The 15824-nt window shown below is 48.7% G+C and overlaps 1 protein-coding gene across 1 annotated transcript in view; it reads left to right on the forward strand.

The window, feature by feature from the left end:
* Nucleotides 1-13778, forward strand: part of LOC147698613 (cytochrome P450 2J6-like) — a 686733-nt gene extending 672955 nt beyond the window's left edge. Inside the window, exon 9 of the mRNA XM_086935205.1 lies at nt 12841-13778. Within this exon, the coding sequence (XP_086791331.1) occupies nt 12841-13073 (233 nt within the window). The 3' untranslated portion in view covers nt 13074-13778. The remainder of the gene's footprint in view (nt 1-12840) is intronic.
* Nucleotides 13779-15824: the final 2046 nt, after the last annotated feature.

Below are 15824 nucleotides of genomic sequence, written 5' to 3' on the forward strand. Positions count from 1 at the left end.
AAAGTGAACAACTGGGAGGAAAGGGAAAACATACTTACGAAGGGTAGAGATGGGGAGGGTTGATCACCAGGGGAAGGGTACGCGAGGAGATGAATGAGGGGGGAGCGCCAGGCAAAGGAAGCAAGCGTCCGATGCAAACGAACCAACAGGTCGGGGGAATGACGCCAAACATATGGTAAAACCTGCAAGGAGAAGGGAGGAAAGACAATAATGAATGAGACGAATGAGAGAGGGTGAGAACAAGACAATAATGAGTAGCAAAAAGGTACGCAAACAGGCAGCAGTGAACAATACTAAATAATGAACAGGGAGAGAAGAAATACGAAGGGGAATGAGGGGGAGAACAGGGGAACATGAGAACAGGAGCCGCCTGAAAACATAACAAGAACAAGCAAAAAGACATTCAACCATGCACGACAAGCATGCAGATTAACTGAAATTGCAAAGCTTTAACACGCAGAAATCATGGCGGAAAAGCTGACGATGAGCTAGAGAAGTCTATATCAGAGGCTTGAGTTGCATTCAAAAAGCTTCGTAGGCAAACAGGATCTTCATATGTCGTAGTTTTGTTGTTGTAGGTCACTCGGAATAGGCATGGGTGGAAAAGACCGTATCTGGCTCCAATGGCACGAAGTTCTGGTCGCATGTCCAAGAAGGCCTTGCATCGAGTAGCTGTAGCTCTTGCATAATCCTGTGCAAAGAAAAGGTTAGAGCCTAACCATTGCAATCGAGGTGAGGCACGGGCCGCTGAAATAACTTTGAGGAGGTCAGTGTATTCTAAGAAGTACATGATGACACCTCTTGGCCGTGAAGAAGGAGAGGAAGTAGAAGGGAGGCGGCCCAACCGGTGTGCACGCTGGATGTTAAGCGTGGTATCTTCAGGTAGGTGAAGGAGCTTGGGCAGAAATGATTTGAAGAAGGCAATGGGATCAGTCCCCTCGCAATTCTCCGCAAGGCCGTAGAGACGAAGATTGTTGCGCCTGTTACGATTCTCCAATTCTTCAACCTGCTTTTGAAGAGAAGAGATTTGAGATTGCATGTGTGTTACTTTAGAGGATGACTCCTGTAGAGCTGTTAGGGAATGTTCTACTGTAGTCACTCTAGCATCCATCTGAGACTTAGTTTCTTCCATGAAGGGTCTGAGGGCGCGTATTTCTTCCAATAACAGCTCCATGGAAACAGCCGATGTGGACCCCGTTGGCGATGGAGGATCTTTTTTAGGACGTTTCGACGTGACCTTCCCTGGAGGCTGGATGGGCTGCTCCGTATTAGACTGCGACATTTGAGTGATGATTCCTTGAGAGGCCTCGAGAGTGCGCCAGTGCAGAAAGGACTTTGGAATTTTTAATGAAGACGCGGCGTGGAGGTTTAGAGGTGCGAGAGAATGCCTTCTTTTCCATAAAGACAAATAACAGTAATGTCCACTACTAGTCCAGAGGCAGTGAAGAGTACGCGTCGGAGCTTCTAACTGAAAAACTGCGCAAGGTGCAGATATGCATGGAGTGAGGAAAATGGAAGGAACAGCAATCAAGTCTCTAATTGAAGAAGTTAGGACATAGGTGACGAGAACAAAGAGCCATCTTGGGGACAAAGTGTAGAGAAATGGCACCTCATGGAGCAAAGAAGGTCCGTCAAAAGGAAGACCTCATAAGGATAAGGGGAGCAAATGAAGGAGAACGCACAAAAAAACCGTGCTCAGCACTGCTCCAAATTGTAAATAGCGTTAGACATATGGCCAAGGGAGAAAGCAGCTCAGTCGATGTAGAATTGAATCAGTCTGAATGCTTTTGCAGGGTGCCTGAGGAGATGGGAGAGCATTTGCTCAAAATGGCCACCAGAGGGAGAAAAAACGCGATCCAAACTTGCCAGAATTCATGTAGAGGCAGCTCACAGAATACGCAGGCAGCGGTAAAAGAAATAAGCAGAAATCACCTCACCATGAGGAGTTGGCGCTGCGTAGGGCTCCGTGGTGAATGCGCATTGGTGTGGGACGGGAGCGCCGCAGTCCGCGCTGAAGACACACAAAATGGCGGGAGCGACTTTCACTCAGCCGCGTCCGCTATGGAAACATGAAGAACGGCCATACCGCCGCCTGGAAAGGACCGCAAACCAGAGCCCCGTCGTCGCTGCAGACTCCGGTTGTAAAATATCAGTGTTGCAGGTACAGTTGTGCCGATGGAAGCGGCGAAATCCCCTGGCGACCGGGAGCGCTTACATCTGCGCTGCCGTCCCCGCCGGGCGCCAAGCCACGCCCCCTTTATTATGATTTATAAAGATGAACATTACATTAGGTATTCCATTTCACACATTTCATCTTAGTGGCCGTTCCTGGGTAGAAGTGCACCGACAACATATCACGACTAGGGGCACCGTAGCAATATACGTAATTAGTTGGAGGGAGGCAGTTACATATGCAGCAATGGCGCCCTACCAGCTCCTATATTCATCCCCTTAATGTAGCAAGTAAAACCTCTTTTTCTCGACAAGATGGGCAACAACTCTGAAAGTAATACCAGCCAGCGATGCAGTCCTTGCAACGTTTCGCTCCTTTGACTTTATGTTGAATGGTATAGCCAGTCCTCATTCCTAAGAGTATTTAATTTATCGAGATATGGTTTAGTCATTTATTTTGTTACACAGCTTGAGACTTGTACAGCGCATCATGCAAGCTGAGTTGCATGTGTTCAGGTTTCGAAAGGGGCTCATGACTGGGTAATATTGAGTTCTCCACATTTGATTGTGAAAGCGGTGCAAATGTTTGCCAGAGCCTCTCACTTTGTCATGAAGGTGCCCAGACAGCATGCTCATCCAATCTTTGGCCTCTCTGCTGCGTACAGTGCAAGGTCACGTTTGTGCCATTTGGAATTATGATTATAGTTGTGAGTGACTGAAGTGCTTAGTCAGAAGTATTTGTTCCTCTAATTATTTCAGAAGCAGGGGTGCCACAGGTCAAAGTTCAGGTGACCTATCAAACTTGAGTGGACTGCTTTGGCACTGCAGAGTGTGACCCCTGCACTGAATAACAGGATGCGCTGGTGGTGGTTTAGCACTCGGTTACACACAGAACTTAAGAGGGATGCACTGGTAAAGTTATTTGAAGGTCCTACCACTGGAACAAGAGTCAGTGGAACCAGACGAGGAAAGCACCAGGAATGTGGAGAGGGAGGTCAGGAACAAGACAGAAACGATGTGCTTGTGTACCAGTCAATTCAATTCAATTAAGCTTTATTCGATTTTAGATTAAAATCATAAAAGCATCAACTATAGATAAATAAACACCATAACATTTCATAATCACCAAACATTGCATTACAAAGTTAATAAAACAAGATAAAATAAGCATAACGAATCAGCTAATCAATGTGCATAGGTTTCATTTTCAGTAAAACAACTCTAAAACAAAGAGACTTACATTCATACTGTGGAGCCGAGGAAGAACATTTAAGCAAGCCTCTATCATTAATATACTTATCAGTTACATCCTACCCTGTCAGTTTAGCTCAGGCTTATGAGTGGCCTCTAAGTGGTGGGGTCTTAAAAAATACAATTTTTGGGCAAAAGTTCAAAACCGTTGAAGGCTAAAAAGATTAGTTGCACTGTGGAGACGAGGTCCCCTTCCCCAGGAGTAGTATTTCATTGCCGTTGGTCTATGTAAGGAATATGTGGGGGGCTCAGGTAAAAATCGTGCAAATCCCAAATGCGAATATTGCCATGTCTTTCTTTGGGGGGGCAAAATCGTAAATAGGGGACGATATTCCTGTTTTTAAATTTAATTAGCACCAGGTCCCCAGCGATGTCTTTGGACAGCGTGCCTAACCACCCCACCCCATCTATCTCAGGTGGCAAAGGTCTATTGTTTTTTAGCCAGAAAATGACCTTATTTAGCAGGTCCTGCTGTGATTCGTGTGTTCCCTGGCTGAGGGCAGGGACCCCAGAGAGGACAGACACATATGGGGCGGCTTCAGGAGGTAAGTTGATGCGTGGCATTCTGACCGTAGCAGGTTTAACCACTGTATGTGTTTTTATCACAGGTTTTAAAGTTACTTTGGGACCTTTTGGGGCAGGTAAACAGGGAGGCTGTATTTGTGTTTCACCGTTCTTACAAATACCAGACTTATGCTTTTCAGGGGCAATGGGAGGGTTAAGGCAAATGGATGTACACATTTTATTAGTTGGAGGAGTATACTTTTTGATTACTTCCTCGATGCTATTCAGCCTGTCCCCCAAGTCGTTGATTTTTAAGACCAAGGGTGAGATGACAGCTAACAACAGTTGCTCAATTTGGGTTAATAAAGTCAATTTGGGGGGGAGGAGCTTCGCGGGCGACCAAGATGGCCGCGTAAGCTCGGAGCTCCGTGGACCGTCCGACCCACCGCAACTATCCTGCCTGAAATCCTGGTCCACATTGGTGGAATTGTGATGCTGGTGGCCTGCTGAGGTGGGGACTGCAATCGGCTTCCGAATCGGTGGATCCTGAGCAAAGTTACGTCGAGCTGAACTTCGCTCCGTGACGGTGCCATTGTCCCTCCGGACTTCGTTACTTCGCAGGATCGGACTGCGTAGTGCCCGCCTGCCGCCCTCGTTGGTGAAGTAACTGCGCTCCTGCTTGAGCCTTCTACACCCTGGTCTTGCCTCCTTGATCCGTCTGCCTTTCGGCTGTGGACCCGGACCTGTTGCCACCTCACCTTTGTTCTCTCGTACCCATCATGGCGGGCAGAGGTGATCCGGACAGGGCATCGAATAAAGGTGGTCGGGGCAAATCGCAAACGCAGCATAATCGCATGGAGCGATATGTGAATCTCAAGTCGCCACCTACATCGGGGGCCGTCTCTAAAGGGATCCCATCGACGAGCCCACCGGATGGATCGGACCCCACCCTCGTGGACATCATGGGTGCCATCACTAGCCTCCGGGCCGACATGCAGCAGCAACACGAGACCCTGACTCATAAAGTGGACTCCATGGCTGTTGATATCACCCTCATAAGGGCCGACTTGGGCAAGACCAACGAGCGTGTGAAGGCTCTCGACATCAAGACCGCCAGCCTAACCTCGGACGTTTCCGAGTTACAGACTGAGGTCCGCAACCTGCGGATGACCGCTGATCTATTCTCAAGGCGGCTGGAGGACTTTGAGGGGCGAGCCAGGCGGCAGAACGTCCGCATAGTAGGGGTACCGGAGGGATCCGAGAATGACGCAGCTGACCTATTTGTGGAGGACTTGGTTAAGACTCATTTGGCGCCCACTGGACTGAGTAACTTTTTCTCAGTGGAACGTGCCCACCGTGTACCGGGGGGCCCGCCGAAAACGGGAGCGACGCCGCGACCGATTGTGGCGCGCCTCCTTAACTTCAGGGACCGGGACGCGATCCTCCAATCTTCCAGATCGCATGGACCACTTCATTACCAAAATGCGGAGGTGCACTTTTACCCGGACTTCACCAGGCTGGTGCAGCGTCAGCGCTTGAGCTACGCGGGGGTGAAGAGACGCCTCAGAGACTTGGGTCTCAAGTACTCAATGATGTTCCCTGCGAAACTCCGTATTGAGCACAAGGGACGTGCCCTCTTTTTTGACTATCCTGAAAATGTCAGTGAATGGTTGGACACTGTTTCGCCTACTCGTGACGAACAAGAGGATGAAGCTGGAGGCGCCTCGGGCGGAGCGGAGCGGCAAGACTGAACTAGGAGCTGGTGCTACCCCCGCCTCGAATGACCGCCGGACTGGTGCTTTGTTACTTAATGGTCTCTCCTTCATTTACATGGTGGGTGGCGGGACGTTTTCACGGGGATTCCTTACTCCTCTGGGTCTTTCGTAGAGTAGTTAATGGGGCGACAGGCACACTGATGGTTGGGGGGGCTTTTTAGTCTGCTGCAGGGGTGCAGGGTGGGGGGTATGTTGGTGACAGTTATTTTGTATGTTGTTTTTTCCTGTCTTTCTCTTGTGTGGCAATGGGACATTGGTGCTCCTGAACTGTTTTTGATGCGGGTGTCTTTGGGCATTGGGTGGGACGGGCAGTGGGGGGATGGGGGGTAGGATGTTAAGAATTCTCAGTTGGAATGTTTACGGGTTGGGTGACCGAATTAAGAGAGGTGTGGTAATACAACTGATTAAACGGCACATGCCAGATGTTGTCCTTCTTCAGGAGACGCACTTGGTGGGCAACGCTTGTAAAGCTTTGAATCGCAAGGGTTACAAAATGGTGGCGCACTCGGGGTTCTCTTCCGGCTCCCGGGGGGCGGGCATCCTCGTGCGCGCGTCCCTTCCCCTAGAGATAGAGGTCACCTTGATTGACGACAGGGGGCGGTACGCTGCCGTGGCTGGTAGATGGGAAGGGCGTTCCCTCACGTTGTTTTCGGTATACGTCCCCCCGGGGCTCCAATCTAGTACCTTTCAGGACCTTGGTGGTGCCAACTTGTCTATGCCGGCTGGCCGGTTGATAGTGGGGGGTGACTTTAATTCAGTTTGCTCTGGTCTGCTTGATCGCCAACCGCCCCGCGACCTACGTAGCCCGCAGATGTGGCTGCCCTCCTTTCTCGAGTCCATGGGTCTGGTAGACGGGTGGCGACTTCTACATCCCACGCTCCGTCAATTTTCCTTTCTATCGGGTGCACACGGGAGTCTTTCTCGCATTGATTATGTCCTCACATTGGCTTCGGACGCACTGGCCGTTTCCGAAGCCCGTTTTCTGGCGCGGGGCATTTCTGATCACTCCCCGTTATGGGTCTCTTTCGACTTTGGGGTGGTCCTGTCGGAACGACCGGCCGCGGTCAATCCGTGGTATTTTCGTAACATCAAAACCCGCTCCCTCCTGGCCAAAGCCATTAATCTTTATTTCTCCGAGAACGTGGGCTCGGTGAGGTCGGCCGTTACGCTCTGGGAGGCCTTCAAGACGGTGCTCCGTGGCGAAGCCCAGGCGCTCATCGCTGAGGCCCGCCGGACTAGGGATTCTGACATGTTGGTTGTTGAGCAGGAGGTCTTGCGTCTCGAGGCCCAGCTGGGGCCCGAGCCGGACCCCTCTGTCTTGCATACCCTCTCGCTGAAACAAGCGGAGTACCATGCCTTGGCCACTAATGCCGCACTCGCTCTAGCCAAGGAACAGCAAGGCCGCATCTACGATGTGGGCGACAAGGCCGGGAAGTTGCTGGCTTGGTTAGACAGAAGGGAGATGGCCAGCCGTGTGGTGCCCGAACTCCTCGGAGACGACGGTGTGGTCCTTACGGACCCTAGTGCCATCGTCGACTCATTCGCTGGCTACTTTCGGGGGGTCTATGAGTCTGCCTCGGATTTTTCGGAGGTGGACTCATCGGCCTTCCTTTCGGATATTGACCTACCCTGCCTTTCCGAGGATGAGAGAGCGGACTTGGATAGAGACATCACCGCTGACGAGATTGACCGTGCGATCCGCTCCCTACGGACCGGAAAGGCCTCCGGGCCTAACGGCATACCGGTGGAACTGTATAAAATCCGCTCGGACGCGGTCTCCCCGCACCTCCGTAAAATGTTCTTGGAGTCCTTTGAGAGGGGCTGTCTCCCTCTGGATCAACGACTGGCTACCATCGTGGTCATCCACAAGGAGGGTAAGCCACGGGACGTCTGTCGATCGTACCGTCCTATCTCTCTCCTTAACGTGGAACCCAAGGTCCTCGCCAAGCTGCTCGCCAACCGACTGATTGGCGTCATTAGCGACCTCGTGCACCCCGACCAGTCGGGATTCATCCCCCACCGAAACACCGCTCTCAATTTGCGACGCCTCCACGGTGTCATGGCCAGGGCCCACACTCTCGAAGAGCCGGCTGTCCTCGCGTCCCTCGACGCCACTATGGCCTTCGACTCTCTCGAATGGCCATACCTCTGGGCAGTGCTGACCAAACTCGGGTTCGGACCGGTCTTTGTCAGCTGGGTGAAGCTACTGTACGCGGACCCGATGGCTAATGTTACGGTCAACGGCCGCCTGTCGGCGCCATTCCCCCTACGTCGGGGTACTAGACAGGGTTGCCCCCTGTCGCCCCTTCTGTTTGCCTTGGCCCTTGAGCCGCTTGCAGCTTTACTGCGTGTGCATCCTGACCTGCGAGGCATTACATGGGCCCCTGGCTTCGAAGACAGGGTCTCCCTGTACGCCGATGATATCCTGCTCTATCTGACTTCCCCCTGCAGGTCCCTCATTGTGGCCTGTGATGTGATCAGACTTTTCGGGCGGTACTCTGGCCTGATTATCAACTGGGCCAAGTCCTCCCTATATGTCCTCAAGGGAGATACTCCACGTCTCCCCAGAGGCTGCAGGATTCAGATTGCCACGCGCGGCTTCAAGTACCTGGGCATCTACATCTCTGGTAACCCCAAGTTGAGGCATGATAACAATTTACTCCCCCCTCTCCAGCGGTTACGGCGTGATGTGGACAGCTGGCGTAAACTGCCGCTCTCCCTTCTTGGCCGTGCCACTCTGTTCAAGATGATGTCCCTGCCCAGGTTCCTATACGCACTCCAAAACGCCCAGGACCCGGTCCCGGCGCGCTACTTTCGTGATCTTGAAGGCCTCCTCCGGACCCTCCTCTGGGATGGTCGGCCCCGCGTTGCCATCCACAAACTCACACTCCCCTGGTACGACGGTGGCATCGCCCTCCCAGATGTGCGCCGCTACTATTGGTCTTCGCAACTAGCTGCCCTCAACCACGGCTTTTATGGCCCAGTGGGGAGCCCCGGCTATGCCATGGATAGATGGTTGATGGGCGATGGTAACTATTATCGGGCCCTATACTCGAAGTCTTTTGACCGGCAGTTGACGGGCCCCACCCGTACGGCGGTCCGCACTTGGCGGGCGGTTACTAAGGCACAAGGGTGGCAAGGCAGACTCACGAGGTTCACTCCCCTCTTTGATTCGGACATCCTGGGTAGACTATGGCACACCAAGGGATTTGATAAGTGGGACCTTATCGGCATCAGCAGGGTTGATGACATGCTCTCCAGGGGCTCAATTAAGACCTTCCCCCAGTTACAAACCGAATACCAGCTGGGCGCGACGGAGTTTTTTCGCTACGCTCAACTGAGACACGCGCTGCTTTCGGCCTCTCCGCCGGACGGCGTCATTCCTGAGAGTTCCCCTCTGGAAGACAGGATACTAGATGGGCACATGCCGGACAGCGCAATCTCCATCTCCTATAAAAAATTGATCAATGTGCGCACGGACCTCCTCCTTAGCTTGAGAGACCAGTGGGTGGCGGACGGCCTTGAATTGGACGATGAGGATTGGCAGAGCGCAGTTTCCTCCCCTAAGGAGGTTGCCATTTATTCCCGTCTTCGCCTCGTGCAATTTAAGATCCTGCACCGGGTGTATATGACAGGACCCCGATTAATGCGCATGGGTTTCTCGCCTGACGGTCTCTGTCGTAGGGGCTGCGGAGCTCTTGCCACTTTTTTGCACATCCTTTGGGAATGCCCGGTGATCGCCTCCTACTGGAGGAGAGTGCACCGAGTTATGGAGGAGGTGACTGGCGTGGCTGCACACGCGGAAGCCCGTAGATGCCTTCTGAACGTATGGGAGCCTTCCGATCACAACGTTGCGCAGACTAGATGGGTTACCCTTGGGAACATGGTGGCTAAGAGGGACATAGCCCAAAAATGGGGTGCGTCCGCGGCCCCCCTGCTGGTACAGTGGAAGGCCAACATGGACTGGTGCATGTTCCGGGAGAAGACAGTCTATGTGGCCAGGGGGAGACCTCGAACTTGGACTAAAATTTGGGGAGCATGGAATGAGTACAGGGGAGAGGTGTGCTTACCGCCTGAATCAGTCAGCCTGTATGATAATGTGTCTCCCTAGCCTGTGACGCCAACTGAGCTCTACTGTACTATATTCTCCTGTTACCTTCCCCCCCCTCCTCCTTCCCATTCTGGTAACTTATCCTTGATGAACATTTCCCTGCCTTCCTCCCCTACCCATCCCCGACACCCAGCGTCACACTGTCCCCACTGCCACTTTCGCGCCCGCGGGCGCCCTTTTGTTGAACTTCATCTTATTATAAAATTAACCTTCGACGATTATGTCTCATTTGTTTGACACTATTTCTCTCCTGTTACCCCTGCTGCCTTGCCTCCGGGATGTCAGGCTGAATAGCTGTGTGTTCTGATTTCAATAAAGGTTTTCAAAAATAAAAAAATAAAAAATAAATAAAGTCAATTTGGGGGACAAGACGGGGTCGTTTAATTTGGCCGCGGCCGTGTCCTCCATTGATGTTGTTAGTGTAGAGGGAGATGATGTTGGGCTGATGGACAGATTTAGTGTACTTGCATGGTTCCAATTTGTAATGTCACTGTCGTGCTTCCCTCTAATATTAAGATCCGGGGGAGAAGCGTTTATTTGGTTTTGGTCTTTATTTACAGAGGAAGCCAGGTCCCGTGGGAGGCCATTGGAAATTACACAGTTAGTGCCCACAGTAGGGGAGATGATTGCATCAGGGACGTACTTTGTGCCACACAGGGCGTTGAGCTCTTCCCAAATGGACATAGTGTCTACGATATTGTTGGAAACGGCCAAATAGTCAATATAGTCAATGAAAATGAAGCTTCACAATACCTCCTCCTGTTAAAGAGCCAAATGGGGTGGCCCGTCCCGTCCTCTTCAGTCCTCTGAGGGCCACAGAGGGCCCGCCCTTTGCCCGGGCTGCGCCCTGCGTCCCGCGAGGGAGGTCCGTCGGGATTTTAAAGCGCCTCCTGGCGCTGCTGTTTGGTCACGTGGTTTGCAGGGGTTCTGAGGATTGTAGTGCCCTGCCCTGAACTCCACGCAGCGTCCAGCGCTTCCCTAGATAGTAGTGGGAGCGGGCAGCGGGAGGCAGGCAGGCAGTAATCCCAGGAATTACCAGAGGGTCAGCAGTCCTCCCGGGCACCCCAGCGGTAGCGAAAAGCAAAGACCCAAGATGCTGTGCCAGTCTTATTTAGCATACCTGTGCTGGTTGATATTAAGGCGCGTTAAGCAAATCCTACTCATGTCTCTAGAGAAGGTTGCACAACTAAATCAAAAAATAATAGGCAAAACTGAAAAATGAATTTGGAACTTGAAGTCATTCCAAAGCATCACTGATTGGCATACATTCATTTTGTACAATGTGTGCAGCGTATGGACAGCCTACACTAAATGGGGCTGCACTACATACATGCTTTTTGACATGAGTCATGTCTTCTTGATTTGGCTGCACATACAGTTCCACAAGGTCAGGGTGTTTCCTCTTTTATTGGGGTAGATGCAGTAAGTGCAGGTCTGCAATTGATCAAAGTGCGCTAGGCCAAACTCTGTTCAGGAAACACACCTTAGCTCTGGAGAATGTTCCAGGAGAAGGGTTCTCCAGTTGGGGAGAATGCAGGAAGCACCTCCTTGTCAATGAGGAAAATGCAAGAAACACACTCATGCCAGGAGTGAAGGCTGCAGAAAAAGCAGGTCCATTTGGTGCTGGCGGGTGTGCAAGAAGCATTTGCATTTTCCATGGATTAGAGAAGTCACAAACCTCTTCTACAGGGGACTTGCAGATCTGAAGATGTATGCTGTTCTTCTGTGCTAACAGACAGTCTTCTCTGCTTGAATGCTTCCATTTTCAATTAATGTCCTGGAAAACATTACCTGGAGGTGATAGGCCCTACAAGGTTTAAAAGACTTGATGTACCATAAATGTGACCACAACTCAGCCCCCTGATGCTAATCAAGCAATGTTTAACAATAGGTCATGATCCGCAAATAGGGGCCGATTTTTTGGTGGGCCCGGTCCCTGTGGGCCGCACCCTGGAGATTTTGAAACTGTGGCTCACCTAAAGGGGGTGATGGAGGGCAACCATTGTGCGCTTTGATGTGAGGAAAAGGATGCAGAGACACGCTCTATTCGAATGACAGGGGTGAGGCAGACCGAGGGCACCTATCATTCCATTGTAAGCCTGGATTTAAAACTATGAGCCTGTAAACCGCTGCTTCTGAAAAAGCTCGGGTTGAATGGGAAATTAGCACAATTGTGAGTCAGATACACAGTCACCTCCTGTTCGCCTGAGTTACCAGCAGGTTGATATTGTAAGTGGTAAAACGTACTGCCTTAGGAGCTGTGAGTTATCTGCATCCCCGATTACACCCGCTACCACTATGGTATTGCTTTACAATAGCAAATGTATACCAGAAATGCATTCTTATCAACACCTTAACATCACTTAACTTAGACGTTTCACCCTAATTCGTCTTTCCACACCTTCCTTATTTCAGAAACAGCTATTATCTCGAACAATTGGCCACTAAGTAGAGATGCTTTCACCCTCTCATTATCTACTCCACCTTTATCTGTGTGTCTGAAATAAATAGTAAAAAATGCGAAGTTGCGTTCTGGTCAGATGCAGTTTCACTGCACACTTTTGTCACACTATTTCCATCACCTGTGTTTCCAAACCACTAGGCAATTTCACTAACACTGAGAGCAATTGGCTTTGCCAATTCTTGTTAAACAATTCCCTTCTCCCCTTTTCCTCAATTTCAACTGTGGTTTATTTTTGCTCCTTTCTCCTTGTTTTCCCTTCTAACATCTTCCTTATTTCAGTTTAATTATATTGAGACTTTTGTATCCTGAGGCAATGAAACTGAAAATAACACATCTCTATGATGTATCTCTTCACCTGCTAGGTATTGTCCACTCTTGTATTATGTGATGAGCATGTTTAATAAAAAGATTTATAAAAAAAAAAGAACACATCTTTTGGCATGGCACAAGAGCATGATATAACCAAATAAAAGTCACTCATTAGTCATTTGAGATGGATTCTGATAACTCAGCCTATCACAGGTGTCCAGGGATCTGACTAAGATTGCCAATTCTTCTTGCAGGGCCTCGTATCTGCATGGGGGAACAGCTGGCGAGGACTGAGCTCTTCATCTTCTTCTCCAGTCTTCTACAACACTTTACGTTCCACCTGCCTGAGGGGGTGAAGACGGTCAGCCTAGAGCTCCTCGTGGGAACCACATTGATAACATTGCCTTATCAAATCTGCGCTCTTCCAAGGTGGTCTCCGAGTTGCCACTCTGCAGAGGAGCCTCGGCGTAGGGTCACTTCCATCTAACATGATTGCATCAGAACAGAATAATAACTTAACAGGGAAGATCATCGCGCTCTTTCTCAAAATTGCCTCTATTTAGTCTAACAAAATGAAACTAGAGTTTTTTTTGTTTTTAGCAATTATGAGTATATTTTCATTCAAAGAACCAAAATACATGTAATAATGACACGTTTTGGTCTAAAATAGAATATCAGTGACCAATCATAAACCAGGGAGAATAGTGCCCATACAGGGTCATATAGACCCTTGAATAATAATGATTGCAAAAAAATCTGTGCAAATACCATCTGTGTAAATATATATATATATATATATGGCCCTGTGGAAGACTTCGGCTGAAACGCGCAGGCTATGTCTGTATAGAACTGCACAGTGCACTTTACTTGTTATAAGATAAAAAGTTCAATAAAGTGGATTTGTATTACCGCCGAGTCGTGCCGCTTGCTTTCTGGACAAGGAGATATTGCCATTGGAGAAGGAGCTGGTTTTGTGAATCGATTTACACACATGCACATACACATATATAAATATCGAATCAAGGACAATCTGACGTACAAACAGAGGATGGCATTACAGGATCTCTTGCAGGATTCATCATTGATAATAAAGCCCTCTGATAAGGGGGGCAACGTCGTCCTATGGGACATTCAGGACTACAAGTCAGAAGCAATGTGACAACTGACAGACATCATCTGCTACGAAACTGAAACATGGCAACAATATGGTGATACCATTAAAAGATATCATGAAATGTTATTTAACTGGCGGAATATGAGTCTCATTGATGACGATGAATTCAAATTCTTAAATAATGATAACCCACGGGTCCCATGTCTGTACCTTTTACCCAAGGTGCACAAGCATCAAACAAAACCAGTTGGGAGAACGATTGTTTCCTCGAATGGAGGCTTATTAGAGATCACCTACATTTTTCTTGATTACTTTTTAGGCCCCTACGTCAAAGATCTACGATCTTACTGTCAGGACAGTACAGACTTTTTGAAGAGGATTCATGATGTAAAATGGGAGAAAGAATTCATGCTTATCACTTTGGACGTTTGTTCATTGTACACATGTATTGATCAGGAACAAGGGGCGAATGCATGTTTGTATTATCTGCAAAGAAGACCCATTGCACTGTGTGAGCATACAGTTATGCTCAAACTCATGAGGTCTTATTGTCTCAATGAAAACATCTTTCTGTTTGATAAAGTCCTATATCGCTAGAAGTCTGGGCCCGCAATGGGTACCTGCTTCGCCCCCAGCCTCGCAAATTTATTTCTGGGCTGGTGGGAGGAGCAGGTAGTCTGGTCTGATGCCAATGACATATACACCTGTCATATAAATTTGTGGCTGAGATATATAGACAGCCTCTTCCTAATCTGGGATGGGGGGGAGGATCTAGCCAGGAGTTTCATCTCTAGCTTATCAACCAATAATCTCAATCTCAAATTTACATCTCAAATTAGTCGAACTCAATGTGATTTTTTGGGTATACATGTTATGGTTCAGGGTGATAAACTGGTCACGGAGCTCTTTAGAAAAGAGACTGCAGGTAATAGTACTGTACACGTTCTGAGCCACCATCCCATTTCTCTTCTGAATAGCATCCCGTATGGAGAGCTATTAAGAGCCCGTAACAAATTGCAGCACTGACTCAAGCTTCTCGAAGGAATCCAGCAACATGTTATGCAGATTCAGACAGAGAGATTACTCTGAAAAGGTATTATCTGTAGCTAAGCATAAACTTGCTAATGTCAAACAAACTGAGATCCTTTTTAAAGAACGAGATTTGGTTGTTCAAAATGAAACAACAACCACTCCCAGAATGATCACCACCTTTAATGATAGAGCTGGCAAGCTTAGGTGGAGCATGAAAAAATATGGGAGCCTTATTCAGGCTTATCCTGTTATAGGCAAAAAAGTTGGTGCATCTCGCACTATAACATTTAGGAGTGCTCGCTCTCTGAAGGACAAATTGGTTAGTAGCCACTTTCAAAATGATAACATCTCGGGGTGGTTCCAAAGCAGTAAAGGATTTCACAGATGCCAATCCTGTAAAGCCTGAAGATATAGTGTAAACAGCAAGAGCTACAAGTTATCAAATGGCAAAGAAAAACGTATATCTAAATTCATTACTTGCACATCAGATCATGTAGTGTATAGTCTAGAATGTCCTTGTGGGTTCCGCTATATCGAAAGCACCAAGTTCCCCATCAAGAAACTTATTTTAGAACACCAAAGGGCAATAATGAATTTAGACTTGAGTTACCCCATGGCCAGACATTTCTATCACAAACATAACCGTGATTACACATTGTTGAAATACACTGGGATTGATCGCGTCCTTAAGCATATCAGGTGCGGGGACAGGGAGAAACAGCTGGGGTCTTAGAATCAAGATTTATCATTGACCTCAACACCAGAATACCATTTGATCTTAATGTAGGGGAGGAGCTGGCCAAGCACATAGGGGTATAGTTCATCTCACCCTGACACTGTAATTATCTGCTCCCGTCTCTCAGGTTCTCTTATGATGAAATTATTATATACTGAATATAAATCTCACTGTATATACATACTAGCTTTTTATGTCGCACACAAACCATGGTTGGATCATTAGGGGATTTGCTATTGTAATAGGGAAATCAAAGGTAGATACCTTGTAAGCTGATATTCATAAATTATATGATACTAATATCAAGGGGACATTTGTCCCGCTCTAATCATGATTGAAGCAGTTTGATTTCTTCC

The sequence above is a fragment of the Lissotriton vulgaris genome, chromosome 8 (assembly GCF_964263255.1).
Source record: "Lissotriton vulgaris chromosome 8, aLisVul1.2, whole genome shotgun sequence".
In the NCBI taxonomy this organism is placed as follows: domain Eukaryota; kingdom Metazoa; phylum Chordata; class Amphibia; order Caudata; family Salamandridae; genus Lissotriton; species Lissotriton vulgaris.